At 62.7% G+C, this 27,883-nt stretch overlaps 2 protein-coding genes across 2 annotated transcripts; one reads left to right on the top strand and one right to left on the bottom strand.

Moving 5' to 3' along the window:
- Positions 1-1,009: 1,009 nt before the first annotated feature.
- Positions 1,010-4,773, top strand: ADI1 (acireductone dioxygenase 1). The gene is made up of 4 exons (XM_090280149.1): positions 1,010-1,144; positions 3,165-3,284; positions 4,006-4,185; positions 4,340-4,773. The coding sequence occupies exons 1-4, from the start codon at positions 1,025-1,027 to the stop codon at positions 4,457-4,459; spliced, it is 540 nt and encodes a 179-aa protein (XP_090136275.1). The 5' UTR covers positions 1,010-1,024; the 3' UTR covers positions 4,460-4,773.
- A 2,798-nt stretch (positions 4,774-7,571) lies between these two features.
- TRAPPC12 (trafficking protein particle complex subunit 12) lies at positions 7,572-26,696 on the bottom strand. The gene is made up of 12 exons (XM_090280874.1): positions 26,554-26,696; positions 23,942-25,155; positions 22,363-22,479; positions 20,869-20,982; positions 19,532-19,670; positions 14,720-14,832; positions 13,284-13,356; positions 11,516-11,589; positions 9,819-9,917; positions 8,607-8,707; positions 7,936-8,023; positions 7,572-7,862 (listed from the first exon to the last, which is right to left on the bottom strand). Exons 2-12 carry the CDS (start codon positions 25,148-25,150, stop codon positions 7,620-7,622), a joined length of 2,370 nt encoding a protein of 789 aa, XP_090137000.1. The 5' UTR covers positions 25,151-25,155; positions 26,554-26,696; the 3' UTR covers positions 7,572-7,619.
- Between the last annotated feature and the right edge of the window lie 1,187 nt (positions 26,697-27,883).

Below are 27,883 nucleotides of genomic sequence, written 5' to 3'. Positions count from 1 at the left end.
ATGAGAAAATGGTGGGAAATGAATGGCTATTTCACCACTTACTTTGCACATCAGGATCAAGGGGACGGCTAAGAAGGTCCCATGAAATCTGCGGGCGAGATTGGTTAGGGAGGCGGGAGAGAGCACAGCGGGAGCCTCTGGGATACGAAGGTAGAATGACAGACCCGCGCTTCTCTTGCCCAGCTGGGTGCGGGGCGGTTCCCGGTTAAAATGAACCCGATAACAAGGAGGGAACCTGTGCCCCCTGCGCTGGCGTGGGGTGGTGCTTCCGGGGGTCGGAGACGAGATGTCTTTGATATCCCAGCGGTGGGTGACCCTAGACGCAAAGAGAGGACCGGCTCCGTGGAGACCGGCCCGTTAGGGCAGGACAGCGCCCAGCACGTGACTGCCCCCCCCCCCACCAGCCTTCAGCCAGAGTTCTAACTGCAGACCGTCCTCCGTGGTCCCCTTCGGTGTCCGCGTCTGTGAGGTCCCTGCAGGCCTCGCCTGAGCTGGTCGGGGTATGAAGTGGCCCCTTTCCCCGCCAGTTTGGCGCTCCACACGCGTCGTGGGTGGGTTCTTGCACGTGCGCCCGCCAGGGAGGCAGCCCGCCGCTCGGCGCAGGGGGCGCGCGCCCCAGCCCTTGGGGCCCCGCCGGGGTGTACTTCGTGGTCCCCGTTCTAGGACACGCGGCGGTGTCGACGACAGGGCAGCGCCGCAGATCGGGGCCGGCCCGGGGCGACACCCGCTCCCCGGCGGGGCCCTGGCCGCACGGGTTGGGAAAACCGCTCGCGCCGCCCTTGGCTCTCCTCGCGGGCACCAGGCCTCGGTGTAAAGAGTCCCGGGTGCGCGGGCTCCAGGCTTCCTCCCGAGCCCCGACCCCGGCCGCAGGCCCCGCCCCCGCCCCCGGGCAGGACCCCCCCCGAGCCCCGCCCCCCCGGCCTCAGGCCCCGCCCCCGACCCCGGGCAGGACCCCCCCCGAGCCCCGCCCCCCGGCCGCAGGCCCCGCCCCCCGGCCCAGGCCGCCGACGCCGACGCCGCCGCCATGGTGCAGGCCTGGTACATGGACGACTCCGCCGCCGACCCCCGCCTGCCCCACCGCGCCGAGCCCGCCCGCCCGGTCGGCCTGGAGCAGCTGCGCCGGCTCGGCGTCCTGTACTGGAAGGTGCGCGGGCTCGCGGGCGGGCTGGCCCTTTGGGTGCCCCCGCTCCGCGCACTTGACCTTCCTCTTCTCCCGACGCCCCCCCTCCCCTCCCCTCCCCTCCCCTCCCCGCTCCGCCGAGTGCGGGGACCGGGGGTCGCCGGCCGGGGCGCAGTGCGCACGCGCGGCAGCAGGACGCGGTGGTCGGCGCCCAGGGGTGCGGCGCGTGCTCAGCAGCCGCTGGCGGGTCCTGGGAGGCGCCCCGCTCCCGCCGGAGCCCGTTGGGACGGGGCGCGCGGGCTGCGGCGGGCTGCGCTGTGCTGGCGGCGGCGGGCCGATTTGGGGGTCCGCGGGGCGGGGTGCGGGCCGGGCCGCCGCCGCTGTGACGTCCGCGCTCTCGGCGGGCGGCCTGGGACGCAGACCACGTGTGTCCGTTCGCACCTGGTGTTCCCTGTGCCCTGGGCTGGGGCTGCGACTGCGGAGCAACGGGAGGGTTTGCGAGGGCCGTTGCGGCCGGAAAACAAGCTTCGTTTGGTCATAAACTGAGCACCTCCGCCACCCAGGCGACCCGGGGCCCGGGCTGCACGCGGGGCGTCGCTCTGCCAGCGAGGCAGCGCCCGGGAGCGACGGGAACACACGCACGATTGCACGTTAGACCTGTGCGCCCCGCGTGGGGTGCAGCTGAGCCGGGGCTGATCATTCTGGGGGTCATCTTTGCAGAAATTAATGTATCGACGACTAGTAGATTGAGATATTCTGGAGTTTGTTATTCAGAACTCATGATACAATATGCATTTTATAGCAATTTACGGCAAAACATGCTAAATCGCTGCTAGTGGTTTTAACTGGGGGTTCAGACTGATTCTGGCTGGCTCCCTAGGGGGCTGGCCCTCACAGAGCAGGTGGGGCGGGTGAATGAACAGGGTGAGTGTTGGGGACCCCGACCCGCAGAGATCCCGCGTCCGGATGAAGTGAAGACTTCCCAGGCAGCCTGTGCTCAGGGAGAGAAGGCCGGCCAATGTCTGCGAGACAGATGCCCCGGCGGCCTTCCCCCAAGTCTTACTGAGTGCAGTCAGCTTACGGGCACACAGCCTGCACGGGAAGCTCATCAGCCAGCGCCAACCAGTGCTGATCACAGAAAACAGATATTGTTCAGGGGTTACAACTGAAGGAGCGTTGAGACCTCCCTCAGGTCAGGGTGTGCTGGACACAGACTTCAGATGGCTGTAAAGTAGGGAGGGTGAGTTCATTCTGAATTAAAGCTAAAGCCTCCGCTGTTGGTTCGATAAAGTGACCAGGCGAGGTAAGAGGGCAGGGCACGCTTCCAAGGACACAAAGCATTTTCTCACGGCCCGACTCCCACCGGGCCCCCGGCTATGGCATCGAGGCTCGTATGCACCCAGCTTTCCCGGTTTTCCGGTCCGGTCTTACAGGCTTCGTTTCCTTCGCCTGGGCTGCCCGGGGCCCCAGGTCTCGGTACTTTCCCAGGGGACCCCGACAGGTGAGAGCGTTTCCGGCGTGGGAAGCCATCAGGAGCGAGGGCGTGCGGAGGGGAAGCATCAAGGATTTTTGAGGGGTAGCAAATACTGCTGTTTGGTGTACAGTGTAGTTCGTTGTTTTTTCTTAAGTAGGGAACAGGGACAGAGAAGAAAGGGCACCTGGGACCAGGTGACAGACGACCTTGGGCTTCGCCTGTAGGCTGAGGACGCAGGCGTTCTGACCCAGGAAAACAGACTGACCGGAGGCCATAGCAGCTCAGCTGGACCGCGGGGCGGACGGGCAGAGGGCACCACCCGGAGGCGGTGTCTCCCTGCCTCTTCCTGGCGGGGGACACGCAGTGTGAGGGGAGCCCTGGGAAGGACTTGGGGAGCCGGGGGGTGGGACTTACACATGACTGCGTTATTTTTAGCTGCTAGGGAGGAGGAGAAGGAAGGTAAATTAGGGTTGGCAGAGGCCGGATGAGGAGCGCACGGGAGGTCCTGGAAGAGAGCGACTGTCCCCTCGCGTTAGCGTGACCTCGTTTCTGCTGTTTAAATGTTTTTAGCTGGACGCTGACAGACATGAGGATGATCCAGAATTAGAAAAGATCCGGAGGGAGAGGAACTACTCCTGGATGGACATCATAACCATCTGCAAAGAGAAGCTGCCGAATTACGAAGAGAAGGTAACAGGCTCTGGGCCACGGGAAAAGGGGAGTCGTCATAGTCACCCCTAATGCACAGGCTTTTTTCCTTCTAATGTGTCCACTGGGATTTATATCAGGAGTAATGCATATTTGCATATTTTTATTATAGGATGTTAGGGGGAAAGACACCAAAGCGGGGTTGAACAGATGGAAACTCCTTGTTTATTGAGATGGTGACTGCCTTCCTCAGAGCTTCATGTGGCTTCTGACCTTGCAGTGTGATCAGTGTGCATGTGGTCATGTGATGGTGGGTGATCACGTGTGATTGTGTGACTTCCTGTGACTATGTGTGATCATGTGACTGTTGGTGTGATCTGTGGTGGGTCATGAGCAGGAGCGAGCCTGTCTCTAGGAGCCCTGGCTGTGCCCACGTGAGGTGTGTGGTGCTGGGTCAGCGACCTGGCCTTTCTGCACCCCATGTCCTCATCGGTCCAGTGGGGACCAGATAGCACCCAGGTGAGTGCATTCCCGTGTTTAGAACTCTGCCCGGCACGTGGTAAGTGCTGGGTTATTGTTCATTCTTTTCCTGTTGGCTGGTTGATAGGTTTCATAGAATATTGTAGCTCCCGCCCCTTCTACTTATTACACGACCTTCTTTTTATGGGGAGAACCTGCGCCCACCTCAGTCCTGGGCTTCGAGGTCGATCTGTGTGCCCGCAGCGTGCTCTGCGGCACTCAGAGGCTGCCCCTCGTGCTCTAGATTAAAATGTTCTACGAGGAGCACCTGCACCTGGACGACGAGATCCGCTACATCTTGGACGGCAGTGGCTACTTTGACGTGAGGGACGAGGAGGACAGGTGGATCCGGATCGCCATGGAGAAGGGAGACATGATCACCCTCCCTGCGGGCATCTATCACCGCTTCACGCTGGACGAGCAGGTGGGGACCGTGGTGACTGGAAGGTCCCTCGGCAGACAGATGCCCGGAGGGTAGACTGTGGCTTACAGCGTGGAGACATGGGAGTTAGGAACAGCGAGGAACGTTCTCCACAGCTGGTTTAACGCGGCGCTGCGTGTGCTTGTGTGTGTTCTAGAACTACGTGAAGGCCATGCGGCTGTTTGTGGGAGACCCGGTGTGGACGGCGCACAACCGGCCGGCCGACCACTTTGCGGCTCGGGAGCAGTACGTGGCGTTCCTGGCGCAGAGGACGTAGCGGGGTGCACCCCTCGGCCGGGTCCTCCTTGCATCTCTGTTGCGGGTTTGGGGCTGGTGAGCTTTCCTTTGTGAGGTTATTTGACCAAAGTCTGTCCCAGTGCAAGGAGCCAGAAAATGGATTTTCACGTTGAAGCCTCTGTGGGGATGTGGACAGTCCCATTCCTCCCTTCTAACCCTGTCACCCTGTGCCCCACACATATTCCCCGTGGGCCCTGATGAGTTCTGTGTCCCCAAGTGTCACTGCCTAGCCACCCCATTGGGACCTGAGTCCGTGCGAAGCAAGGCCACACCCGCCTGAGCAGGTCATGGGACGGGCTGGGGGGCGACTTCTCATACTAGAGGGACCCTGCAGCTGCATGTGCCACTGTCTTGTTTAAAGTAGCCGCCTTACCTTTGTGCCATGGCTTGGAGTCACCTCAAGTCCAGGTCCATGTGGCGCCTTAAATTCACCCCTTGCAGGTTTTGTGTGTGATCACATCCGTGTATCATTCATATTTTATGTGTTACTCTTTGTTCGGTGTGAGATTTCTAGGTTAAACTCCCCGCTGTATGTTCTGTTACAATCAAGCTTTTGAATTTTAACAAGATATTGGTACGTTAATTTTTTATTCAATAATTCTGAGATGTAATTATGTCTGATTTGTTATAATCATTAAAAAAACTAAAATCAACATCATGTTTTGAAGGGCAGATTGTTTTAAGTATTTTTAAAACTGGAATAAAAAAAATCTTACCATTAAAGTTTATCTTCCAAGCCTGCGTGTTGGCCTTGGGAGCGCATGCCCGTGGCACAGAGGAAACGCGAGTCTCAGAAATGTCAGTAAACTGAATTCTCGGCTCACGCGTGCAGGTGGCAGGATGCTCAGTCTACTCCCTGTTGCTCCAAATCCAATTAAGTGGTGATTTAAAAATAAATATATAAAAGTATTTGACAATATTCTCAAAAGGTGGAGCCCAGTTCTCCCTGAGTGGGGGCTGGGTTGGCGGCTCATTTCTCCCAGATGAGAGGTGGCAGGGACAGCGTGTGACAGCTCTCTCGGGTCAGAAGGTGCTGGCCTCCTGCTGCTCCCTGGGGTCCCTTTTGGGGAAGCCAGCTGCCATGCCAGGGCACCAGCAGCCATGGCATCGCTGGGCGGGGGGACGCTGGTGCTGCCCAGTGACCAGGACTCTCCCAAGGGGCCCGGCAGCAGCCGAACCACTTCCCGGCCCCTGGCTCAGAAGCCACAGGCAACGGTACACTGTTGCCTTAAAACACCGGTCTAAGTCACGAACTGTTGGGGTGACTGCCGCACAGCGCTGACAACGGGTAGATTAGGTATAAATCCTGAACAGCAGCGTTCCCCCTGCACCGAAGGTGCTACCCGGGACCTAACATGAGGTGGAGCAAACGGAGCCAGGCCTGCGGGGAGGAGCAGGCCCGGAGCTGCCTGTCTGAGCAGACGGCACTAGACCTGCGCGGGAGCAGGGGACACGTTCCTGTCCCCAGGCCGCAGGCTCCCGTGGGCCATGCATGGCCGGCCTGTGGGCAGCAGCTCTCAAGTGGGCAACAGGGTGGGAAGGTCCTTCCTGTCCTGGGTGTGCACAGGCGGGTGCGCGGCCACAGGGTTCCTGCCTCTGGGCCCTCAGGGTGTTGTCCCAGCCCAGCGCCCCGACTCGGTGCGTCACAATGCTCGGGACACAGTTTCCTGTCTCAGTTGCGCTGTTCGTTGCACCGTGAAGGAGCTTCCGCCCAGTGGCCAAGGCAGGAGCACCCGGGGGGGGGGGGGGGGTGCCAGTCCAGGGGGCGCCGGGCCCTGTTCTCATTTGCTGCCTCCGTCCGGCAGGAGCCTCCAGCGCTACCTGCTCATCTGTACAACTGACCCGGGACACCCTCAGCCGCCACCGGCACGCAGGTCTGGGGGGGGGGGGGGGGGGCGCTGCGTGGCCTCTGGCCGGGTTCCAGCTGCAGGCTGCGTCTGGTCTCACCTGCCAGAGCCAGACTGAAGAAACCCTCATGATGAAGGAATTCAAATGGCATCAGATTTTGGGGCTTTTGAAACAAAAGATTTTACATTTCTCTTATTTTATTTTTGGTTTCAGAAGGGAAGGGAGGAAGAGAGGGAGAGAAACACCGATGTGGTTGCCTTTCGTACGTGCCCCAGCCGGGGACCAGACCCACAACCCAGGCCTGTGCCCTGACAGGGAATCAAACCTGTGACCTTTTGGTCAGCGGGAGACAGCCAACCTGCTGAGCCACACTGGCCAGGGCTCCTCTTGTCTTGAAGAGAAAGATGTTAAAACCTCTTAAGAGTGCTCTCGGCTGAACAATCCCATTCCCCCTTTTCACTGTGTAATTAGTCAGTTTCAGCAACATGCTGAGGTTTGCTGTTCACCAAAGTGAACCCAAGTACAGCTTCGCTCCGCTTTACACGTGCTCACGTCAGGCTGTAAAATGAGCTATGTCCCCAAAGCTGCTGAAGGGCTCTGGCCGGGGTCTCAGGAACGTGAAGAAGTTGTCAGGAGCCGTGGGCTGCTGAAGAGCAGGAACGACCGTGTGGACATAGAGTGACGGTCAGGACGTTCTGATGGGAGAGCAGAATCCGCTCCGGCCGCTGCCTGGTGCTGTGCTCTGTGCGCGTGGACTCTCGTTCCACGGACGCCCCCAAACCCCGCACCTCCTGTGATGTACAGAACCCCGTGTTGTCACCATCACCGGCTTGCTCACAGTGTTCACAGGGCGGAACAGTCACCAGGTGAGTAAACGGACGTGTGCAGCCTGGGGTGTGGGAGCGGAGCAGAGGCGGCGGCGGTGTCTGTCACGCTTGGTGCCTCTGCCACTTACACACGCCCTGGACGCTCAGGCAGAGCGAGGATGGCTTAGGTTACACTTTCAGCTTCTCTCCGAGGACACTCAGACTTAAAGCAAGCAGGCCGGCTTCCAGGAACACTGGAAAGGGACCCAGTGTGTCCTGTGGAGCCCCTGTCTGGGACCGCCACCCGAACGGCATGTTTGCCCCTGTTCACAGACGGGGCAGGGCCGCAGGTCAAGCCGGCTGTGGCTACCAGGCTGCCCGGCAGCCGTGGCCTTGCCTCCGGCCCAGGGATGCGCCCCCAGGCCCCGGGGAGAGACGGGCCCGGCGCCCGGTCCGCACAGGCCCGGGGCTGCCGGCAGCGCCGCCCTAGGCCAGCTTGAGGCACTGCGTGTTGAAGCTGTCCCCCTCCTTGGCGGCCACGGCCTGGAGCAGGGCCTGCTTCTTCTGCGCGCTGCGCGAGGACTCCAGCTCGTACATGGTGGTCAGGTTGAAGAGCACGCTCTCGTGCAGGCAGTGGCCCGGCTCCCGCTGCACCAGCGCCTCCAGCTGCCGCAGCGAGTCCTTGAGCCGGCCCAGGTACAGCAGGCACACGGCCGCGTTGTTGTTGGCCTGCGGGAGGGGCGCCGTCAGGCCTGGGGGAGCCTCCCCGCCCCCCACCGCCCCCGGGCCCGGCGCCTCTCACCACGGCGTTGGTGGGGTCGATCCTGAGCGTCTCTGTGAAGAACCTGTGCGCCTCTGCGAAGTTGTTCTGACCGAGGTGCAGGAAAGCCCTGGAACACGAGGGACAAGCGAAGCGTCAGCCAGCTCAGGTCGGGACGCTGGCGTGCACCAGCGAGTCGGGGAGGGGCCCCCAGTGTCACCCCGAGCAGGTGGCTGCGCCCTGCAGTCAGTGGGGGAAGAAATCGCAGCGGCTTCACCCCCGTGAACTCGGGGCCTACAGGCCTTTCCGGCTGGACAGCGGGCCGGACCCAGCCTCCCCCCTGCGCCTCCGGGAGCGTCACCAGGCGCCACACCTTAGCGCACCCCACGCCTCGTCACCGCCAGTGTCCCCCGCACAAGCCACTCCCAGAAGAGAGCAGAGGAACCGCAGCCTGCGCTCAAGACGGCGCACTCTGAGGCAGACGTGCTGAAAACGGGGCGCGGGGCGTCCTCGGGAGAACCGGGAAAACGTCCCCCGGTGAGGTTAGGCCTGGAACCCGGGAACACGCCCGTCCACTCCTTGGGCCTGTGATCCGTGGTCTCAGCTCTGAGACGTGGGACCGGAGGGAACGCGTCCCCCAGGGCTGGGCTGCTCCGTATGCGGAGTGTCTGCTCCGGGGAAACCTGAGGAGACGTTCCGTTGGAAATGCGTACCTGTTCATCAGGACCATTGTCTTCCCCTGCGGTCCATCCAGTTTCTGTGCTACTTTCTCAACGTCCTGAAAATATTTTTCTGCTGTTTTTATGTCCCCAATCTGCTCGGACAAAAGCACTCAGTCAGTTCAGGGGACGAAGCTCCATCCTCGCCCATGGTTCCCTGGTGTAGCAGGCAGGGCAAACTCTGTAACCGTTTACTAATGATTTTCGTAAAACAAGGAGAAGACCTTGAGGATGCAGAGAGGCCGTGTCAGAAACTGAGCACACAGGACACCGCTGTGCAGCTCGCAACCTGCAGGGTAGCTAGGAAGTCAGCACGTCAACCAAACTAGTTACTTAAAAACAAAACAGATGAGCCCTGGCTGCTGTGGCTCAGTGGATTGAGCACCGGACGGTGAACCAAAGGGTCCCCGGTTCGAGTCCCAGTCAGGGCACAGGCCTGGGTTGTGGGCCAGGTCCCCGGTTGGGGGCGTGTGAGAGGCAACCACACACTGGTGTTTCTGTCCCTCTCTTTCTCCCTTCCTTCCCCGCTCTCTAAATAAATAAATGAAATCTTAAAAACAAAAACCAGATAATGAGTGGGTAAACTAGTCAAAAGCAAGCAAGCAAAGCAAACTGAATCATAAATGTAAAAGGAGCAGTAACTCCAGACAGAAAGGGAACGGAAGTCACTGTGAAGAGTGTCCCACTGAGCACTGCAGACGCGCGAGCTACAGACGGGAGAGGCGGTTTTCTAGGTCACGTCACGCTGCTCCCAAAATGGATCCCAGAAACAGGCAGAACGCCTCCCGGCGGAGAGCACTCCCGGACCCCAGGGCTCGGCACAGGCACTTCTTGGGTGAATTACTCAACCCTCCCAGGAACCGCTAACGCCAGACCACCCCCGCTGCGCGGAGCGCGGAGGACGGCCTCTGACCCCTTACAGAAGCAGGCGGAAAGCGGGCCTGGCGCCCGGGGAGTGCCGCGGCTGCAGATGGAGACGCCACGGGGAGCAGGCCCCTCCCCTCCGCAGCCCCTGGGGCACAGGTCCCAGAGGCGCCCCTGAGCCCCTGCGCAGGGACGGGACCCTCCTCCCCAGCCCGCCCGCTGGACCCCTGGAGCTACGCGTCTCAGTCCTGAATCTGGTCCCCTGACCACCTCGGCTGCCCCGAAGTCACTGCAGGGGGCGAGTGACCCAGGCCCCCCGGGTTCCCCGAGGGGAGCGCCCACCTGGAGGAAGATGCGGCCGATGCCGCTGAGCAGCTGCGGCTCCTGCTCGGGGTGGAACTGGACGACCGAGCGGTACGCGTCCACGGCCAGCACGTAGTCCTGCGGAGGGAAGCCGGGAGGGGTCGGGGAGGGCCCTCGGCCCAGGCACCCGCAGACGCCCGGGGGTTGGGGGGCGACACCTGCCAGGGGAGCTGGCGGCGAGCAGGGAGCCCAGCGGGAGTCACCAGCGTCCCGGGAGCTCCTGCCTCACTCGCCCGCCCACCCACCCACACAGCCGGAGACCCCATCCTGCCCCTCGCGGCGGGGACGTGGCGCCCCTGGTGGTCACACAGGCCTGAGGGTCCTCGTGTTCCCTGCTCTGAGTAGCTGCGAGACCTGGACTAACGGTCTCCTTCCTGAAGACGAGGCTGCGCTGGTCACTTTCCTCTCCTCCCCGCCAGCCGTTTCCAGAAGCCAGGCTGATGAAAGCCTCCTCTTACCTATTTCCTAGGCTAGGAACGGAGGTCCCGCCTTTAAGTGCACACACGTGAACCCGCAGGACACAACTTCACTGAGAGAACACAGGCTCCCGGCAGACGCACAAGCTGGAGCCGGGGCGCCGCGCCACGTCCCCCACAACGCGCCGTTTGTACAGGGGCGTCCACCCAGCCCGTGCGCGCCGCCTGCCCCTGCCCCCGCCCCCACCCCGTGGACAGGTAGCTCCCTCCTGAGTGGCTCACGAGGCGCCAGCCCTGTGGATGGCAGCGTCCTGCCCCGTCCCCTGCGCGCTGAGACTGGTGGGTGGGGCTGCCCGGGGCTCCAACGGACCAGCAGGCGGGGGAGGGGACCGGACCCCAGGAGCCGGCCTTGTCCGACGCATCAGGCGGAGGCTGGAGGGAGACCCGCTCTGAGGACGCACAGATGGAGCCTCCAGTGCCACACATGCCAGCGGCGTGGGGACTACCCAGCGCTGACCCCTGGACGGCAGGTCCCGGCCACACCTCTTTGTGCCAAATGGACGCGCGGTGAGGCCGAGTTCACACCTGCACCCGAGCGGACCGTCCCCACGCCCGGCATGGCCCTCCGGGGCTGCGAGGGGTCTGTGTGTGTGTCCCTCGGCTGCCACCCCAGGGGCCAGCGCAGGGCCCTGCAGGCGCGTCCCCCACGTGCTAACTGCCTGCCTGCTCTGCTGCGTGGGAAACCCAGCTCGGGAATGACATCGGGGGCCGGGGTCGGGGGGGGGGGGGGGGGGGGCCCACCCCGCTCATCACAGCCTGGCAGGCGCCTCGCGCTGCTCCACCCCCCGAGCTGACGACCCCCCACTGGGCGGGGCTGGACAGGGGGCGGGGCCTGACTGAGGAGGGCGGGGACTGGAGAAGCCGAAGGCCCGCCTCCGCCACCTGACTGGCCCTGTCCCCGTGGGGGCTGCGGGGGCTGCGGGCGCCAGGGAGGGCCCTGTCCCAGGGAGCAGGGCTCCCTCCATGGGACACACCAGGGAGGAGACACACTCCCTGACACGGAGGACAGAGGCCACCCTGCCGTGGTGGAATCCAGAGAAAACCCGGAAAGGGTGGGGAGACCGAGTCTGAACGATGCTTTAATTTAGTCATCGAGACCCACGCCTGAGCGATTCAACGTGACAGGACGCTCCACGCTGTGGCGGTTTCCCGCGGCTCCCGAGCTCCGCGAAGCCCCCGCCCCGGCCCGGACGCACACACCTTCATCAGCAGCAGGCAGTTGGCCATGGAGCACGTCACCCGGCCCAGGCGGGACCGCCACAGCTGCACGGAGGCTGCGAGAGAGGGCGGACGTGAGCACGCAGCCTGCCACCAGGCCGCGGTCCCTGCCCCGGTGCTGCCGTGGGCCCAGCGCTCTGGGCTCTGTGGGCAGGTCGCCAGGCAAGGGACCGGGGCTCAGCCCTGTGACAGGGAGCGGGGAGGGCCCGCCGCCCCAGGCCTGTGGGAGGAGCCCCTTCTCCAGGTTTCCTAACCAGTTTCCTAACCTTTCCAGAGGAACCCCCACCCCCCTCACACCACACCTGCTGCCCCGAGCTTTGCCAGGACTCGCGTGATGAGCACAGAGGTGCTGCCTGGAAGGTCACAGGCGCACGCGCACCGCACAGGGCGTCTGCACAGCGGCATGCTGGCCGCCGGCCCCTGCAGCGTGCGTGGGACCGTCCTGCGGGCCGTGGGCATCCCCGCTCGGCCGTGCCCGCTCTGCCGCCAGCCATCTCGCCACCAATTTCCAGCCCGAAGTTCCCCCGACAGCTGCCCTGGGGTGAGGGGCGGCTGACTGGTGGCCCTGGTCAGGGTCGACGACAAAGCCGACTTGAACCTTCTATTCTGTCACCAATGAGCGGAGGCCCAGACAAGCTGGGGCGGGGGTGCACCCTGACCCCAGTCCTCACAGGGGGCCTCAGTTGTGACTCAGAAACTCAGAACCTGAGGACGCAGGAGCAGGGAGGGTGGCGTGCTCCGCCTGAGCCGTCCGGCTGACCGTGGACCACGACCTGCCAACTTCTCCCTCGCGGGTCCTGCCCCTTTGCCTGACAAACCCGCTCATCTGCTGGGATGCCACCGAGACGCAGCGACTCTCTGCTCCTTCCCACAGACCCGGCACCACAGAGGGGTGCAGTGGCCGGGGAGGGACGACAGCTGGGGGCGGCCCCTTGTGAATCCACTGGCAATGATGGTACTGAGAAGGACGCGCCCACAGACCTGATGGTCACTGCGGCTTCTCCAACAAAGGAGGAAAACCACAGCCGGTGCTGGAGGCCCCCGAGGACCAACGTGTCCTGCCGCGGCCCTCCCTGCCACTCACCCCTGCAGGGCCACGGGCACAGGGCCGCTCCTCTCCAGGGCCCCTCGCCCGCCGTGCACACCCTCCCTCTCAGCGTGGAGCTTCGCAGGAAGCCCGCAGAGCAGGACAGAGGGCGCAGGAATGAGGTGTGGGGCAGCCCCAGGCCCCGGTGCAGAGGCGCCGCCCTGAGGACAGGGTGGGGGTGGGGGTCTCCACGGAGGTGCCACCTGTGCTGGGCTCCGAAGCTGATTAGAAGCTCATTCCTCTCTTGTTCTCAAGAGATCGCAGCCAGGCTGGGGATGAGGGTCTCACTGCAGACTGCCCCGCTGCCCAGCACGCAGGACCGAGACCAGCGTCATCCGCCCCCCCAGGGATCGGCCTGCAGGGCTCCCTCCCTCTCCTCCCACTGCTCGAGGCCACAAGCTCCCTCCTGCTGCAGCAGGGACCCCGCTGGCTGGCCGGGCAGCTCCTCTCCCCGCCGGGCCTGCCTCCCTAAGGAAGCTGCCACCAGTTCCTGGGACAGGGTGGTGCAGGCGGGTCTCCTGTGCCCAGGCCGCCCCGAGCGACACCGCACGGTCTTGCTCGCAGGGATCCACAGCACCGAGCACAGCCGTGGCCGTGACATCCCCGACCAGGACGAGGGGGAGCACAGGGAAAAGACACACGCCAGGGGGCCCCGGCACCGACCTTGCCTGTTCTCCGGCGTGATGAGGCTCATGCTCCCGTCCTCGGCCAAGCCCTGCTGCAGGTGCACCAGGATCTGCGGGGTTGCACGGGAGAGCAGGGCAGCGGGACGAACCTGCTCAGGACGCTGCCCCTGCAGCCCCGGGGGCAGCAGCCTGCCCCGCATGAGGGCCCGCCTGCCGAGGAACGTTTCACACGGGCCCACTTCCAACCTCACTGCCCACCGCACCCAGACAGTGGTCTACCCTGGCCGGGATTCACGGGGGTCAGTGGGCGGGACACGGAGAGGGAAGGGGGATCCAGCAGCAAAACCCGCCACGACGCAAGAGCTCAGGGAGGCAGAACTGCAGTCCGAGTGCCAACGTGGTGCGGACAAGGTCAGTGGCCACGCCGGGGACTGGCCGCCTCCTGGCCTGCAGGAGGGGAGTGTGAGGCCACGGGCCTGTCACTCTGCCAGGAAGTGTCAGCACTGGCCCTGGAAGTTTACTCGTGTCGGGAGACACTAATTAACCCTTCTGGAAACAACCCCCGCACTGCCCCAGCCCGGTGACAGTCGGCTGTCAAGAGCCAGCTCGTGGGCACTGCTGGACACACTTCTCCAAAGCGCATGCACTGACTCCTGCCCTCGGCTCCGTTGGCCCCAGGGTCCCCGCAGACCCCTTCTGTAACCTGGGCCCTTGGCCGGGCTGCTGGGGGCTGCGGAAGTGACACCGGTGGTGGGCACGCAGCCACCTCGGCGATGACCCAGGCCTCCAGCCGATCTGACGTCCTTACTGAAATCTACTTATGCACGGGACTCTTAGGAACGTGTTCACTCTGGCCGGGCGGCCTGCAAAGCTCTCTTGGGCCCAGAGGTGAGAGAGCCTCAGAGGAGCCGCAGGATCGGGAGGAGAGGACGGAGGCGCCTGCTGCCCTCTCCTGACCGTCATCAGGTCATCAGCGTTCCGAAGCCACAGCGGCCTGGGAGGCTTCCTTTACGTCCAGCGCACTGGACTCTGCACTGACACCACGACATCAGAACCGATTCGCTGCGTGGCTCTCCCCCGTCACTCGTAATGCAAAGGCAGCAGACAAGCCCCCTGGACTACCCCTGAGCCGCACCCGTCCCAGGAGTCAGTGTCACGAACGACCGCGGTCATGATGCAGCACAACCCGCGTGGGCCTGGGTCATCGCAGACCGTCGCGCCTGCAGGTGTTGCCCCAGCACACCCTGTGCGGCCGCAGGCGGCACACACAGCCCGCGCAGGATGCCAGGGCCGGGCCCCTGGGCACGAGAGAAACCCTCCCCGCCCCGCCCGCCACTGCACAGGAGACAAGGGGCCTCAGGACCCCAGCTCCGCCCCGTCCGTCCCCTGCCCCAGCCTGACTCCCCAGAGCGGGGACCTCCCACCCTCACAGTGGGCGGCGGGCGAGGGGCGGTCACGCGGCGCGAGCCTCACCTTGCTGCAGACGGCCTTCATCCTGTGCAGCCTGTCCAGCGAGGCCTGGGGGCTCCCCAGGTACTGGGGCAGCTCTGCATGCAGGACCCGCATGGAGAAGGGGACCATGGAGCCTGCAATCGAGGGCAGGGCCGTTAGCTGCAGCTGGGGGGCACCCCTGCCAGCACCCTGGAGGGAGGGGTGCCGACCCCCAGCAGAGGGGCGACAGGGCCGCTCGGCTCCGTCAAGCTCATCATGCTGCCCGCTGTCAAGTGCACGGGTGTTCTCCACGCAGCCGTGGGCAAGTATGTTCTAGACAGCCGTCAGGAGGACAGGCAGTGACTGCCACTGCCACTGCTATGTTCCAGCGTGTCCGGACCGTCACCCCGTGTGCTGCCAGGGCTGCCCCCCTGCAGGGCAGGCAGACACAGCACGCGTGGGCTCTCCCTCCCCACGCGGCAGGCTCGCAGAGAGCCGCTCGGCTCGCGCCCCAGAAGGAGGTCCTCCCAGGAGGACCTGTCAGCAAGGACGGCTGTGGGGGACGCAGGAGCAGCAGGGGGGCCGAGGCACGCAGGTCTGAGGCCCAGGTCCTGGGGACATGGCTTTAGCCAGATTCTGTGGTGTACATGAATATGCATATGTGTACATACATGTCTGCGTGTGCCTTTGGAGCCAAAGTTCAATTCCGTGCAAGACACAATCCTACTACGCCCCACCCGAGGAGGAGCAGATAACCTAAAGAGGCCAATGTCTACCTGAAAATTAAATTAAGAAGCCTTCCAAAAAAGCCAGCATCAGGCCCAAACGGTTTCACTGGTGAATTTTATCAAACATGTAAGGAAGAAATGGTCCCAATTCTCTAAAATCTCTCAAAAAACAGAAGCAGAGGGGTACTTCCTAACTCATCCTATGGGGCCAGCGAGACCCTGACACCAAAGCCAGACAGAGACATTACAGGGACGCGACAGACGCAAAACTGCTCAACAAAGCAAGCGAGTCAGGTCCAAGCGTAGAGAAAGAACTACGGAGTTCGACAAGCTGGGACCCATCCCAGGTACGCAGGGCTGGCCCCACTCTGAAAAGTCAGTCAAGGGAGCCCCTTGCGCCCAATGAGCTAAACAAGGAAAACCACAGGGCACGTCAGCAGATGCACAAATGCATGTGACAAATCACAGCCCCCATTCGCGGTGAAAACTGTCAGCAAACTCGGAACAGAGGAAAGCGTCCTTCACTTAATAAAGAGCATCTGCAAAAGCCTACGGCTGACAACATGCTTAACACGCACACCTGCCCCATAAGATCATGAGCAGGGCAAGGCAGGGGGGCAGGGGGACCCCCTTTTGACCTCTCCTACCGAACATCAGAACGAACGGCACAGAAAATGCAAGCGGGCAGAGGAAGACAGCGGTAAATGCAGACAAGCAGCCCTGCCCGCCAGGAGGGCTCACAGGGGTCGGGAGGCCCCACGGACCAGGGACCCTTGTGCCCGCAGCCCTTGGACCAGCGTCTCAGGGTCTGCGTTGGACGGGACCCGGGCGGTCCGAGCTCCTCCCAAGTGCGAGGGGCGCCGCGCTAACCCGTGGCCTCACGGAGCAGCCAGATGTCACTCCCCCGGAGGCCGGCAGGCGACCTGACTTCTGCCTTCACACACGCGTCGCAGGTGCACATCCGGATTCATCGGGTCCACGTGACGCTTGAAATGAGTGTGACACAGGATGCTCGTCACACTGGGCGAGGCAAAGGCAGGTCTACGGCTGTTCACGCGGGGAATAGCGCACTGATCAACACCTAACAATACAAGAACCAACTTCGTGTTTCACGCACTCACAGCTGTGACCCCGCCCCCTGCCCCGCCGCACAGGCAAGTGACGGCTCCCCCCTCAGTCACGTGTGCTCCCCGCTCCCTCTGGAAACCAGGCAGCACTTGCGGACTGAACGGGGCTCGGAGAAAGGCCACAGCCCCCCACGCGTCTGCCCCCCGCCTGCGGCCACGTGGCACGGGTGCCGGTGAACGGGCCCTGCCGCCCTCCCTGCTGGCCTCTCCACGCCCCCCACCCCCGGGGTGTGCACAGCAGCACCCACTGCTTTTCAGAAGGGAAAACGCACTGGACACAATGTACCCACGTATTTCTAACTGTGGGGCGTGGTGCGTAAAGTCACAAAACCATTGTCAGTGTAGCAAAGCCTCTCAGAATTCCATTTTAATCTGTTTTAAAAAGAAAAAGTTTAACACTATTAAGAAAATGTTCTCGTGTACCCTCTGCCCCTGACGGGTCACAGGTAAAAGCCACACTGCAGGGAGTCCCGGGCCCGGCTCTCCAGAGTGGACTGGGCGTTGAGCTCAGCGGGGGCGGCTGGCGGCTGGCGCTGCAGCTCCTCAGTGACTCCCTGTGGCACCGTTGTAACCCCCGCCCCGTCCCAGTCCCACCACCCAGGCCCCGGCCACAGACCCCAGGCACGAGGACCCCAGGCAGAGGCCAGTGCGGGGGGCCGGTCCACGTGAGTCTGGGTCTCCCCAGGTGGCAGAGCCAGCGTCAGCCTCTTCCCGAGACGCGTCCCCTCTGTGCTGCCGTCCGCAGAGGCGCCGGGAAGAAAGCTGGGAGCGCAGGAGGACGGCGGCCCCTCCCCTGGCCCCACGACAAAGCCGGAGCCACTGAAACCCTGCTCAGCCAAAGCTCCGAGGGGGAGGCGGCGCACACACGGCCTCGCGGGAAAGGACGGTGAGAGGCCAAACCAGGAAGGAAGCGACCCTTCCTAGGAGAGCCGATGCCCCGGGTGGGACAGAAAAAGAAACGGCGGGAGTCCAGCCCGCCCCGGCTAACTGACAGACCGCGACTCGGCGGGTTTAGGGTGTAGGGGCCGAGCACAAGGCGAGCCACCGGAGGCAGACAAAGGGGACGCGGCCACCGCGCCCAGGACGCTGTTCCGTCAAACGGGCAGCAACTGCTTCGATGACCTTCAGGCCGGTGCCGACCACGCGGCACAAGAGCGCAGGGGACAGGGCCACTGAGCCGCTCTGTCCGCTGCGGGGCCTGCGCTGGCCTCCCTGCGTCCGGGCCTCCGGGAGCCACTGAAATAAGTGCCCAGCAGCCCTGGGGACGACAGACACGTGCGGCCCCCCCCCCCAGGACCCCGGGCCTCGCGCTCCCCTGCAGGGACAGCGCCATGACAGGAAGGGCGAGTCAGAATCTGCACGAAAAAATATCTCCCCGTGGGCCTGCTGTTCTGGAAGATTCCCACATCAGGATGACCTGCCAAAATCTAGGTCAGTATAAATACTGCAGAAGTGTTCTCGTTAATCACTTACAAAATGTTCCATGAAAACAGTCCTACAAAATGCCTTTCCTAAGGCCCCCACAGTGCTGCGAATGCAGCCCCAGCTCAGAGCCAGACAGGGACACGCCAGACGGGGCCCAGGCCCCCCCGACGGCAGGCCGTGACGGGGGGAAGGGGGCGGACAGGTGAGCGTCACGCCGGTGGACAGGCCACTCCTTGGGCAAGCGCAGGCCGTTCTGCAGCGTGGTGATGACGGGCTGGGTGCCAGGCGACAGCGACCCTCTGGATCCGCGTGCCACCTGGGGCGCCCGGCAGAGAGCGCAGGGAAGCTCTGCGTGGGTCCCCTGCCACGTGTGACCGCTCTGCTCTCTCCACATGCAAAGGAGGCTGCGGGCATTTACTTCCGCCCCCTTCACTTACTGCGGTGACTGAGCCACACTGCCCCTCCTTTCGCTGCTCCACCCTCGGGACACGGGCTGCGGGCAGCCGTGCTTGACAAGTATGCCCATGCACAGGTACTGTCCCGGTCAAGGCTGCGCCCGTCCCTCCTGACAACAGACCGAGTGAGCCGTCCCTGAAGCGGGGAGCTCAGTGGTGCCCCTAGAGCCGCAGAGCAAGGAGGGAGCTGAAGGCTGGGTAGGCTGCCCCGCACGGCGCGCGGGACAGAGGCGGCGGCAGGTGTCCTACAAGACGGGCCGAGAGGCCGTCCGTCAGGGCTTCCGAGGGTGGGCGTGGGCCCATGGGGTCTTCCTTACCCTGCTAACCTGAGAAAAGCCCGCAACGGCAATGCTCACAGAAACGGGGGGCAGAGTGAGGCGCACGCGGCAAGAACTAGCCAGACTCCCCACCTGGGGGAGAACGCGCTTCCAGGGACCAGTGGCTGGGAGTCCTGGGCACGAGTAACATCAGCTGGGAGTCTAGCCAGAGCAGAACACGTTCACTCTGAGAGGCGCACTAACCGGACATGCAAAAGGCAGGCGTCTGACACAGGCGTGTGTGATCCTGAGCCAGCGGGCGTGGCCACGTGTTGGCACAGCGCTTTCCGTCAGAAGCGTGGGCATCGTCACCGTGTGGGAGGGCCCCAGGACGGAGGGCCCAGCGACAAGCCGCCTTCTCCTCCATGAGGAGCCGCGGTGCAGGGAGGGCAGACAGTGAGCGTCCAACTGACGCGTTTGCCTGGTCAGCCTCAGTGTGACTTGGGAATCCGTAAGGATGACATCGTGAAATAGTTTCACACGAAATCATCACAGCTCTGATGACCTAAACCGAACACGTAGAGCTGAACTGAGCTTTAGGAGAGGCACGTGCGTGTCTTAACGATGCGCTGCAGGGAATTAGGACACGTTCGTTTCCGGCGGCACCGTGTGCACGTCCCGACGCGGGTCTGGAGACAGCGGGCTGGGTGGGGGCTGCCTCTCCAGGCTGACGGCCAGGCTCCCGATTTGATTTTTCAGGACTGGGCAAGTAAGGGAAACGGAGGACAGGCCGCTGTGTGCAGAGCCAAGCGAAGCCAAAGCACACACGTGCAGAGGCGCGGGCACGGAGCCGCAGCCTTACCCCTGCGCCCGGGGTACACGTGCGGGTAGTACTCGTAGTAGAGGTCCGGCTGGTCCAGGCCCCCGAAGGGCTCCATCTCCGCCTCGGCGTTCTGGAAAAGGCCCAGCTTCACCAGCAGCGCCAGCCTCACAAACCACAGCTGAAACACAGCGGGACAGCAGGTCAGCAGCGCCGACTCCCCACAGCAGGACGAAGGCCACACCACCTCTGCACGTCTGCTGCGTACGTGCTCATAGCCAGGGCAGTGTCTCACTTGACCCAGTTTCCTCGGACAGTCCTCGCTGGGCAGGGTGCGTGAGCAGGAGCTGCGCTAGGCCCCAGGGAGGGAAATCAGCCTCTGCCCTCCCCGGAGAACACAAGCTGGGCCGGGAGGGGGCACGAGAGGGGGGCACGAGGGGAGGGCCGCCCAGGAGGCGTGGGCACGGCCGTGCGGGGCAGGGTGGAGGCTGGGCCGGGGCTGGGCGCAGTGGAAAAGGGCCGCGTGGGAGCCGGACCTTCCGGAAAGTGACAGGGAGTCAAACGCGAGCTCCAGCCTCGGAGGCGGTGAGGAGCGAAAGCTGCCGGAGAGAGGGGCTCGCTCAGCCTCACCTACAATGACAAGGGCTGGGGACGCGCGGCTCCCCAGGGGCAGCGGGAGCTATGCCCTTTGAGCAGGAAGGTCAGAGGATCAAACTGCGCTTTCTTACTGAACGGGAACAGGGAGCCTTGACAGGGGGTCGTGTAGGAGGCTGGGGCAGGACTGCAGGGGGACAGGGCGGGGGTGGCCAGAGCTCAGAGACGCATAAGAAACACCACCACCGACCCGGGCAGGAGGCAGCGCGTGACTCCCGCTCACCTGCCACCGCGGGGCACACACTGGGGCGGCACCTGCCTGCGGTACCCTCCCCCGCCCGGTCCCCAGTCCATCCCCTTAAACGCGCTGCCTGTTCGGAGAATCCTGGGGGGTCCACAGAGAACACTGCCTGGGGAGCGGTGAGGACCCAGCACGCGCCAGCTGCCGCCGGACCAGCCTAGGTCCCCAGCACCCAGGTCTCCGTGTGCTGCCCGTGTGAGAACCGCTGACGATATACTGGGGACAGCCAACCCCGGAGGAAGCCCGCGTCCCTCCCTGGGCGTCCCCACTTTCTCCCTGCACCCACAGGGCGGCCCCACCCCTGCACTGAGACTGGGCTCCCTGCTCCCAGGGCAGAGTGACCCGTCACGAAGGGGAGGACCAGCCACCTCACACTGAGACTGAATTCAGGGGACAAAACTCTCCTCACTGGCGTGGAAGGCGCCTTCCCTGCCCCCCAGCTGTGATAAACCAGAGCGTAGCTCAGTGTCCGGAGGGGCTGTACCTGCAACGAGTCCGCCGTGTGGCTGGTGGGCAGCCCGCTCTTGCCGTAGCCTTGGCCGTGCGCCGTGAGCAGGCGCCCGCACAGGTCCACCGCCGCCCTCCAGTTTTTGCAGCTCTGCAAGACACAACGGGACCCGTCACCACGACAGGCCAGCCACGGAGCAGAGGCTGGCGGTGAACGCCGCACGCACGGTCAGGCAGGACGGGCACCTGGCGGAGACCCAGCAAGAGCAGATCCTGAGGGCAGCGGACGGGACCCGGGGGGGCGGGGGGCCTTGTTGGGAAGCTGTCCACGGCCCCTCATCTGTAAGACTGCTTTCTGCTTTAGCAAGGTAACTCTGCTGTGTGATTTCTACCAAGTTAAAACCGGGAATTTCACTGGAGATTACGTGTTGGTTATCTTTGTGTGTTACGGTCTGCACGGGACCATAGGTAGTTTTATATGTTTGACGTGATTGTGTTTTATTACCACGAAACAACCAACTACGCTAATGGACCCCGTACAGGCCCGTCCGTCAGCACAGCCCGCTGCCACGTGACTCCGTGTTGCACCTTGAACCCCGGAGCCTGCTGGCTGGGTGCTGGCACCCGGCTCCCCCTGGGACCTCCCGCGCTGACCCGGGCCGCGATGCAAGGAAGGGGGCTGCTGGGCAAGCGGACGGACAGCGTCATCGGAGGGACGCTGAAGCCCTGTGGGAAGCTGCGCGGGGGTAGGGGGTGCTCGGCGCCTGTGTCCCAGGCCCGCGGGCTCCACGCTGGGCGCCGCGCAGCCCCCGCTCTGTCGCCAGGCAGCAGACGGGCTCAGGCCAGCTGCCGCTTTCCTTCCCAAAGCTTCCCAACCACAGGGCGCGTTCTAGAGTGGCAGGAAAGAAACCCAGCAAGGCGGCTGACTGACGTTTCCACGGACGGTGTCTGCTGACCCCCGAGGCAGGGGCTTCTTACCTGCCTTCCTGAGGACGACATTCCCACGGGTGAGAAGACGCTGAGAAAGGCCGCCGTGGGGCCCACAGACCCACGGACGCCCCGCCCGACACTCCACGTTCCACGCCCAGTCTGAGAGCGCCCCCGTGCCCCCGGGACTGTCTCTGCACAGACTCTGCTTGTGCAAGCAGACCTCCGGGTGGGCTTCTGCCGCGCCCACCCGCACAATAACACGCTTTCTACACCAAGTGGGGAAAACGGAGTAACTTTTTAAAAAACTAACATAAAGGTATTTATCTCTAGTTATTGTGTTTGATGAAGCATATTTAATCAAAGTATATCCTGCTTCAAGTAATCTGATCATTTAAAATAATGGCTTTTAAACTAGTTGGACTTAAAATTAAAAGTACATTAATAGGATACTTTTTGCCACCCAGGGCTGGTATTTAACAGCATCCTATTTATGTGCCAGGGCTTTGGATAATGGAGTCAAAGTAATTACCTCCAGGAAAGCATTAGGAAGGAAGGCAAGGCCCGTCAGACAACCCCCAGCAGGGAGCGCCCCGTCACTCACAATGAGCTGCTTCAGGCCCACGAACGACTGCTCCACCGAGCCGGCGGTCAAGGCCTGTCTCTTCGCTGCGGCCTTCTCCCCCAGGAAGCGAAGCATCAGGTCCTTAACTGCGTCTCCCTGCACAGCACGTACGACAAGGACGTCAGGACAATAACCCGCGAACTAAGCTCAGCTCACCGGAACCCATCGGCAGGGAAACTCCTCCTCTCTCCGCCGGGGCACGGGGGCTGCCGTGGGGTCGGGGCACCGTCCGGCTCCCGCCGGCCGCGCGCTCAGGCAGCGCTGTCTGCTGTGAGCGCGTTCCTGGGCACCGCCCTGCCCCGAGGAGGGCACAGCAGCACCCCCGGCACCAGGCCCAGACGGAGGCCCACGGGGGAGGCCCCGAGTGTGAGGTGACACGGCTGGGGACGAGGAGCGGGCGGTCTCTGGGAGGGGACCGGCACGGCTGGGGGAACAGGCCTGGGCAGCGCCGGCTTCCATTGCGTCGGCCATCGGCCTGGCGGGGGCCTGCAGGTAGGGGCGCAGCACTCGTCCGAGCTGGGAGCCACCAAGCCCAAGGGCTGCGGAGTGGGGGTCCCAGGGGCAGGGTGCTGAGGGAGCTGCAGACCCAGGGCTGAGTGCCGCCCGGGGCCCCACCACAGGCTGGGGACCGCACGGGAACACACACACACGCCGCTGCTGCGCCCAGGCTGCCGGCCACCCCTCCGAGCGGCAGGGCGCGGGCCAGGAGCCATGGGCGGAGGCAGCGCTGAACCGCCCTCTCCCTGCAGGGTGCGGCTTCTGACTGCAAAGCATGTCCTGCGGCAGGAGGGCTTGGACCGTTTGGCTCATCTGGACGCTGGAGTGTTTATCTGGGAACTAAAAGTGATGTGAGTGTTCACGCGGCTCATGCTTTCCTGGAAGAGTGGAGGAACCGGGTGTGAGATGCCATGGAGCGAGTGTGTCACCGAGCAGGGCTGCCTGAGACGGGCTGTTTCCCGGTCTACCACCACGGGATAACGATGAGCAGACCCTGAGAAGCGGGACTAATTTTATCATACTGGTGAGACTGCACTTATATTACCACTTACTGCAGAGAACTTTTATACGCTTTTATGGTTTATTATTTTGGGGGACATTCTTATTTTTCCCGTTGAACCTGTAAGAATGTTTCCTACATCACACACAGAATATACAAATGCTTTTCTCTGGATGTAAAAAAAGGAACGGGAGATTTGTCATTCTGGAGCCCAGACGTCACGACAAACCCATCCCACTGTCCGGAGCTACTTCAGAGACGGACGCAGCGACCACCTGCCTCGCTGCCTCACTGTAAGGCACGACTGGCACTTTCTGTACTTCTGTCGGGGAAACGGACAGCGTTCTCAACTACCTCGTGACGAACACACACTTGCCCCATCAGAATTTTAGGAACACCTCAAAAGCAGGCTTTTCTAACGCTTCCAGGGTATGTTACCTCTACACGTTACACATGTGTACAAAGAGCAGCAGCAGACGGGAAGGAGCAAGACGCGGACCCAGAATGATCTATTTCAGGGGAGGAGCCGACAGCCAGCGTTTCCACAGGAAATGGCCTCACCTGGATGTTGTCGAACTTGAGGCCGGGCATGGTGAGGTTCTCCTTGTCCACGAACACTGTGCTGTACTGCTGGGTTGCTATGGAAATCAAGATGTCTCTGGTCCCCTCCCCGGGCAGCCAAGCATCACTCCGCCGGTCCATCTCGCTCATGCTCAGCGCGGTGGCAAAGGGGTCCTCGCTCCCGGCGAACACAGCCTGGATCTGTGAAAACGGCTTTGGAGACGGAGGGATCTCTAGAGAAGCCGTGGAGACGGCGGGCCCTGACCTCTCTGTCCCGGGGGAGCAGGGCTCGGCAGGACCCGGGGAGGGCCCTCCCACTGGGGAGGAGAGTGAGGACAGCTGCTCCGGAGCAGCGGCACCTGCATTGGGGTTACTGACAGAAATGAACGTGGATGTTGTGAACGAATCAAAGAACTCTGAGGCCAAGGAGTTGGTGTTGGTCGTCTCTCCGAAAAACGTGCTTAGGCTGGGGCTCGGCTGGACCACCTGGGGCGGGGTCGTGGCGGCCGGCTGGCTGGTGCCACTGAAACTAGGCGACTTCACCACCTGAGACTCAAAGCCATCCTGCAGAAAGGTGGGTGGCTGGGTGGCCGCAGGCTGGGTCTGGCTGAAGATGGTGCACACGGGCACTGGCTCGTCCTTGGGAGAGGGCTGCCTGGAGGACGGGCCTGGTCCCCCAAGGAGAGGGTCCTGGCTCCTGGAGCCCGAGTCCCCTGCACCGGCGTGTGTGCAGGCGGACAGGCCTCTCCCTTCTGGCTCCAGGTCTCCCTCCAGGGACGTCCTGCTCGCAGGACTCAGGTCGGCGACATCCTTAGGTGCTTCGTCTGCATCGCTTTCACGGTCGTGCCTTGGAGCGTCCGCCGCGCCTTTATCAATGACACTGTCCAGTCTGTGATCAGCGCTGCCTCCTGTGACATCCTGCACACCACCAAGGTCACCTGTGTCGTCCTCACTGTTGTTGGGAGAGTCAGAAATGAGGACACTCTCCATCATGTGCTCACTAAGCTTGTCTACGAAATTATTCGAGCCTTCTGAAACGGTCTCGTTCTCCTCCGACCCAGACTCGTCTCCCCCAAGGTCGATGGTTTCCTCCTGGTACAGCAGCCCCGGGTCTTGCTGTGGCGCCGGCGCGGTGATCCTCTCGGTGAGGCCCTCGGCCAGCTGGACCTCCGTAGCCAGGCTCTGGTCGGCACCCTGCGCCTCCTCCATGGTCTCTGAAACAAGACAAAAGCAAGCTCAGCTTTTCGTCAGAACTCAGCAAACTGCCGGTCAAGCTCTGGAGGATGGGGGCATCATCCCAGGCTGGAGGGTGGGGAAGCTCCGCGGAGCTTGACCGGCAGTTTGCTGAATTGTGGGCATGGGAGAGGGAGGGCAGGAGTGCTGGAGACAGCGGGAGATAAGGACTGCTCCAGGTCGTGATGCTGCGGAGGCCTTGGCACTGCCCGGTGCCTGGTGGCCGTGGCAGGCTTGTGCGCATGTAATTTCTTCCCTGGTCCTCAGAACCACCTGCAAAGTGGCTGCCTTGGCTTCCTTCCTTCTGGAGATGAAGAAAGGGAGGCTGAGCAGAGGCTGTGGAGCCTGCCCCAGGGCACAGAGCTGGCAGACAGAAACCAGACCCCACCCACGTGCGCGCGCGCGCAATGAAGCAGGGGTCTGCAGTCTGAAGGCAGGGTGGCTCCTTTCCTTAACTTTCTCAGAGCAGAAGTTCTGTTCTACTCTCCTAGTGCACAAATTCGGATTAAGAAAACCAAGACTACCAGAAACGACGGCTTTCCCAGGAAAATCGCTCTCTGACCTACAGAAACGATTCGCCCCTCAGATCCCCACTCAGCGGCCCCTGCTCTGTATGGCCCGGGCGACCGGAAAGCGGAAACCCAAAGCTACACGCTGCGGGGGCGCCCCTGGTCCGGGTCCGTCAGTTACTAGCTCCCCACGGGCTATGCATCCATCTAGTAACCATCAGCTACCAGTGGCTCCGAGCCAACCAACCAACCAACCAACCCCGAAGCCACAAAAGCAACAACAGCCTTTTTTATCGAAATGCTGGACGGCGCCTCGGGCCCCCCGTGGACGCGCCCCCCACGGAAGGCCACTCCCGGGTCGTCTCGCCCAAAGGTCAGGCGCGCGCGGCGCAGTAGCTGCGAGCGCAGCGCGCGGACGGCCCGGCCCCGCAGAAGCAGGGCGGGAAGGGGGCACCGGCCCGGCCCGCCTCCGTGTGCGCAACCAACACTGTCTTCCCAATGTACTGGGGGGGGGGCACTAGGAGGAAACCATCTGAACCCGAAGAGCTGGGGCCTCCGGAAGCCACAAAGAGGGAGGAACCGGGCCGCACGACGTGGGTCCCCGGGGTGCCGGCCTCGGGAGAGCCCGCCTGGCGCCGGCGGTTCCTTTTCAGCGGGCATGTCCTCGGGGTCACCGCACTGGGCGCTGTGGGGCCCGCCAGTGCAGCCGCGGCTCTGCAAGGGGCAGGACGCGCAGTGACAGCCAACGCGGCCTGGGGACTTGGATGCTGTCACCGACCATCGACCTCGCCCTCCCGGCGCGGACCTTGGCCGGCGCAGCGGAGGCGAGGGACGGCCGCCCCCGCCCTGCAGCCCGGGCCCGGTCCTCACCTGCCGCCCGCGCACGGGACCGCGGACGGAGGCACCCGCGGCAGTGACGGGGCCCCGGAGAAGGCGCAGGAAGCCCGGAAGGAGGAGCGAGCGCAGACCCTCCTGCGCGCCTGCGCGCGCCGGCCCTCTCCGCGGCTCCCGTGCCCGCCCACTGCAGGAGCTGGCGCCCCGCCCCCGGCGCGGCCGGAAACACGGCGCGCTTCCGGTGCGCGCAGCCGGGGGCGGGGCCTGGGCCTCAAGGAGTGAACGCGGGCGGAGGAATGGGCGGGGCGACCCGAGCTGCACCTGGGAACGGAGCGGGAAGCTGTGCCGCTGGGCGCGGGTCGGCTGGGAGCGGGGCGGTTCGGCTCTTTTCCTTCCGGGCCGAAGCCCCTGGAAAGACTGCTTCCGGGGATTTGTCTTTGCGCTTACCTCTGTTTTCTACGTTTCCTGCCGCGCATGCGTCCTATTTGAGCAAGAAGGCTAATGATGATACCAGTCAGTGCCCAGACGCCCTCGTTCACCCAGCTGCTCCCCATTCGGCCGGAACTTCGCCGCGCGCAAGGCGTTGGGCGCTGGAATACATCTGAGCCAGGACCTGCCATTTCTTCTTCCTTTTCGGTGATGAAAAGTGTTAATTTATTTACAAATAAAAGTGTGCATATTTAAGCATACAAGTATACATCGTGAAATGACCGCAATTGAATTCACACGTCCATCACCTCGGTCACCATTCTTTGTGTGATGACAACACTTGGTATCTACTCAGCAAATTTCAAAAAATAGGATATATTATTATCAACTATAGTTACCATTTTGCACATGAGGGCTCCAGAACTTATTTATCTTATAATTGAAAGTTTGTGCCCTGTGGTCAGTCCCCCAGCCCTTAGTCTCTGGTAACCAATATTCTCTCTTACAGTGACTTCAACTTTCTTTTTAGATTCTACATGCAAATGGAGTCATGCAGTATTTGTCTTTCTGTGTGTTTATCATTTCGCTTAACACAATGTCCTCCAGGTTCATACATGTTGTCGCAAACGACAGTATTTTTTTTAAAGGTATTTGTTTTTTAGAATGGGAAACATCAATTTTCTGTTCCACCCACGCATGCACCCCGAGAGGGGATTGAACCCACAACCTGATGCTTCTGCGATGCTGCGCTAACCAACCAAATGAGTTACCCCACCAGGGCGGATTTCCTTTTTAAACAAAGAAATACTTTATTTATTTATTTTTAGAGAGGAGAAGGGTGGGAGAGAAATATTGGTGTCTGATTGGTTGCCTCTCACACGATCCCAACCAGGGACCCCGCCCACAACCCAGTCGTGTGCCCTGACTTGGGAACTGA

This window comes from Furipterus horrens, unplaced genomic scaffold (assembly GCF_987537825.1).
Source record: "Furipterus horrens unplaced genomic scaffold, mFurHor1.1.pri manual_scaffold_6, whole genome shotgun sequence".
Lineage (NCBI taxonomy): Eukaryota > Metazoa > Chordata > Mammalia > Chiroptera > Furipteridae > Furipterus > Furipterus horrens.
The sequence above is the reverse complement of the archived record's forward strand: the minus strand, read 5'-3'. Positions and strand labels throughout refer to the sequence as shown.

Coding starts and splice junctions, on each gene's coding strand:
- ADI1 (XM_090280149.1), top strand. CDS start 1,025: ATGGTGCAGGCCTGGTACATGGACGACTCCGCCGCCGACCCCCGCCTG. Junction 3,285..4,005: donor TGCCGAATTACGAAGAGAAG/GTAACAGGCTCT, acceptor CTCGTGCTCTAG/ATTAAAATGTTCTACGAGGA. Junction 4,186..4,339: donor GCTTCACGCTGGACGAGCAG/GTGGGGACCGTG, acceptor TGTGTGTTCTAG/AACTACGTGAAGGCCATGCG.
- TRAPPC12 (XM_090280874.1), bottom strand. CDS start 25,150: ATGGAGGAGGCGCAGGGTGCCGACCAGAGCCTGGCTACGGAGGTCCAG. Junction 11,590..13,283: donor CACGCCGGAGAACAGGCAAG/GTCGGTGCCGGG, acceptor CCTCTCTCGCAG/CCTCCGTGCAGCTGTGGCGG. Junction 8,024..8,606: donor ACAATGGTCCTGATGAACAG/GTACGCATTTCC, acceptor CTCGTGTTCCAG/GGCTTTCCTGCACCTCGGTC.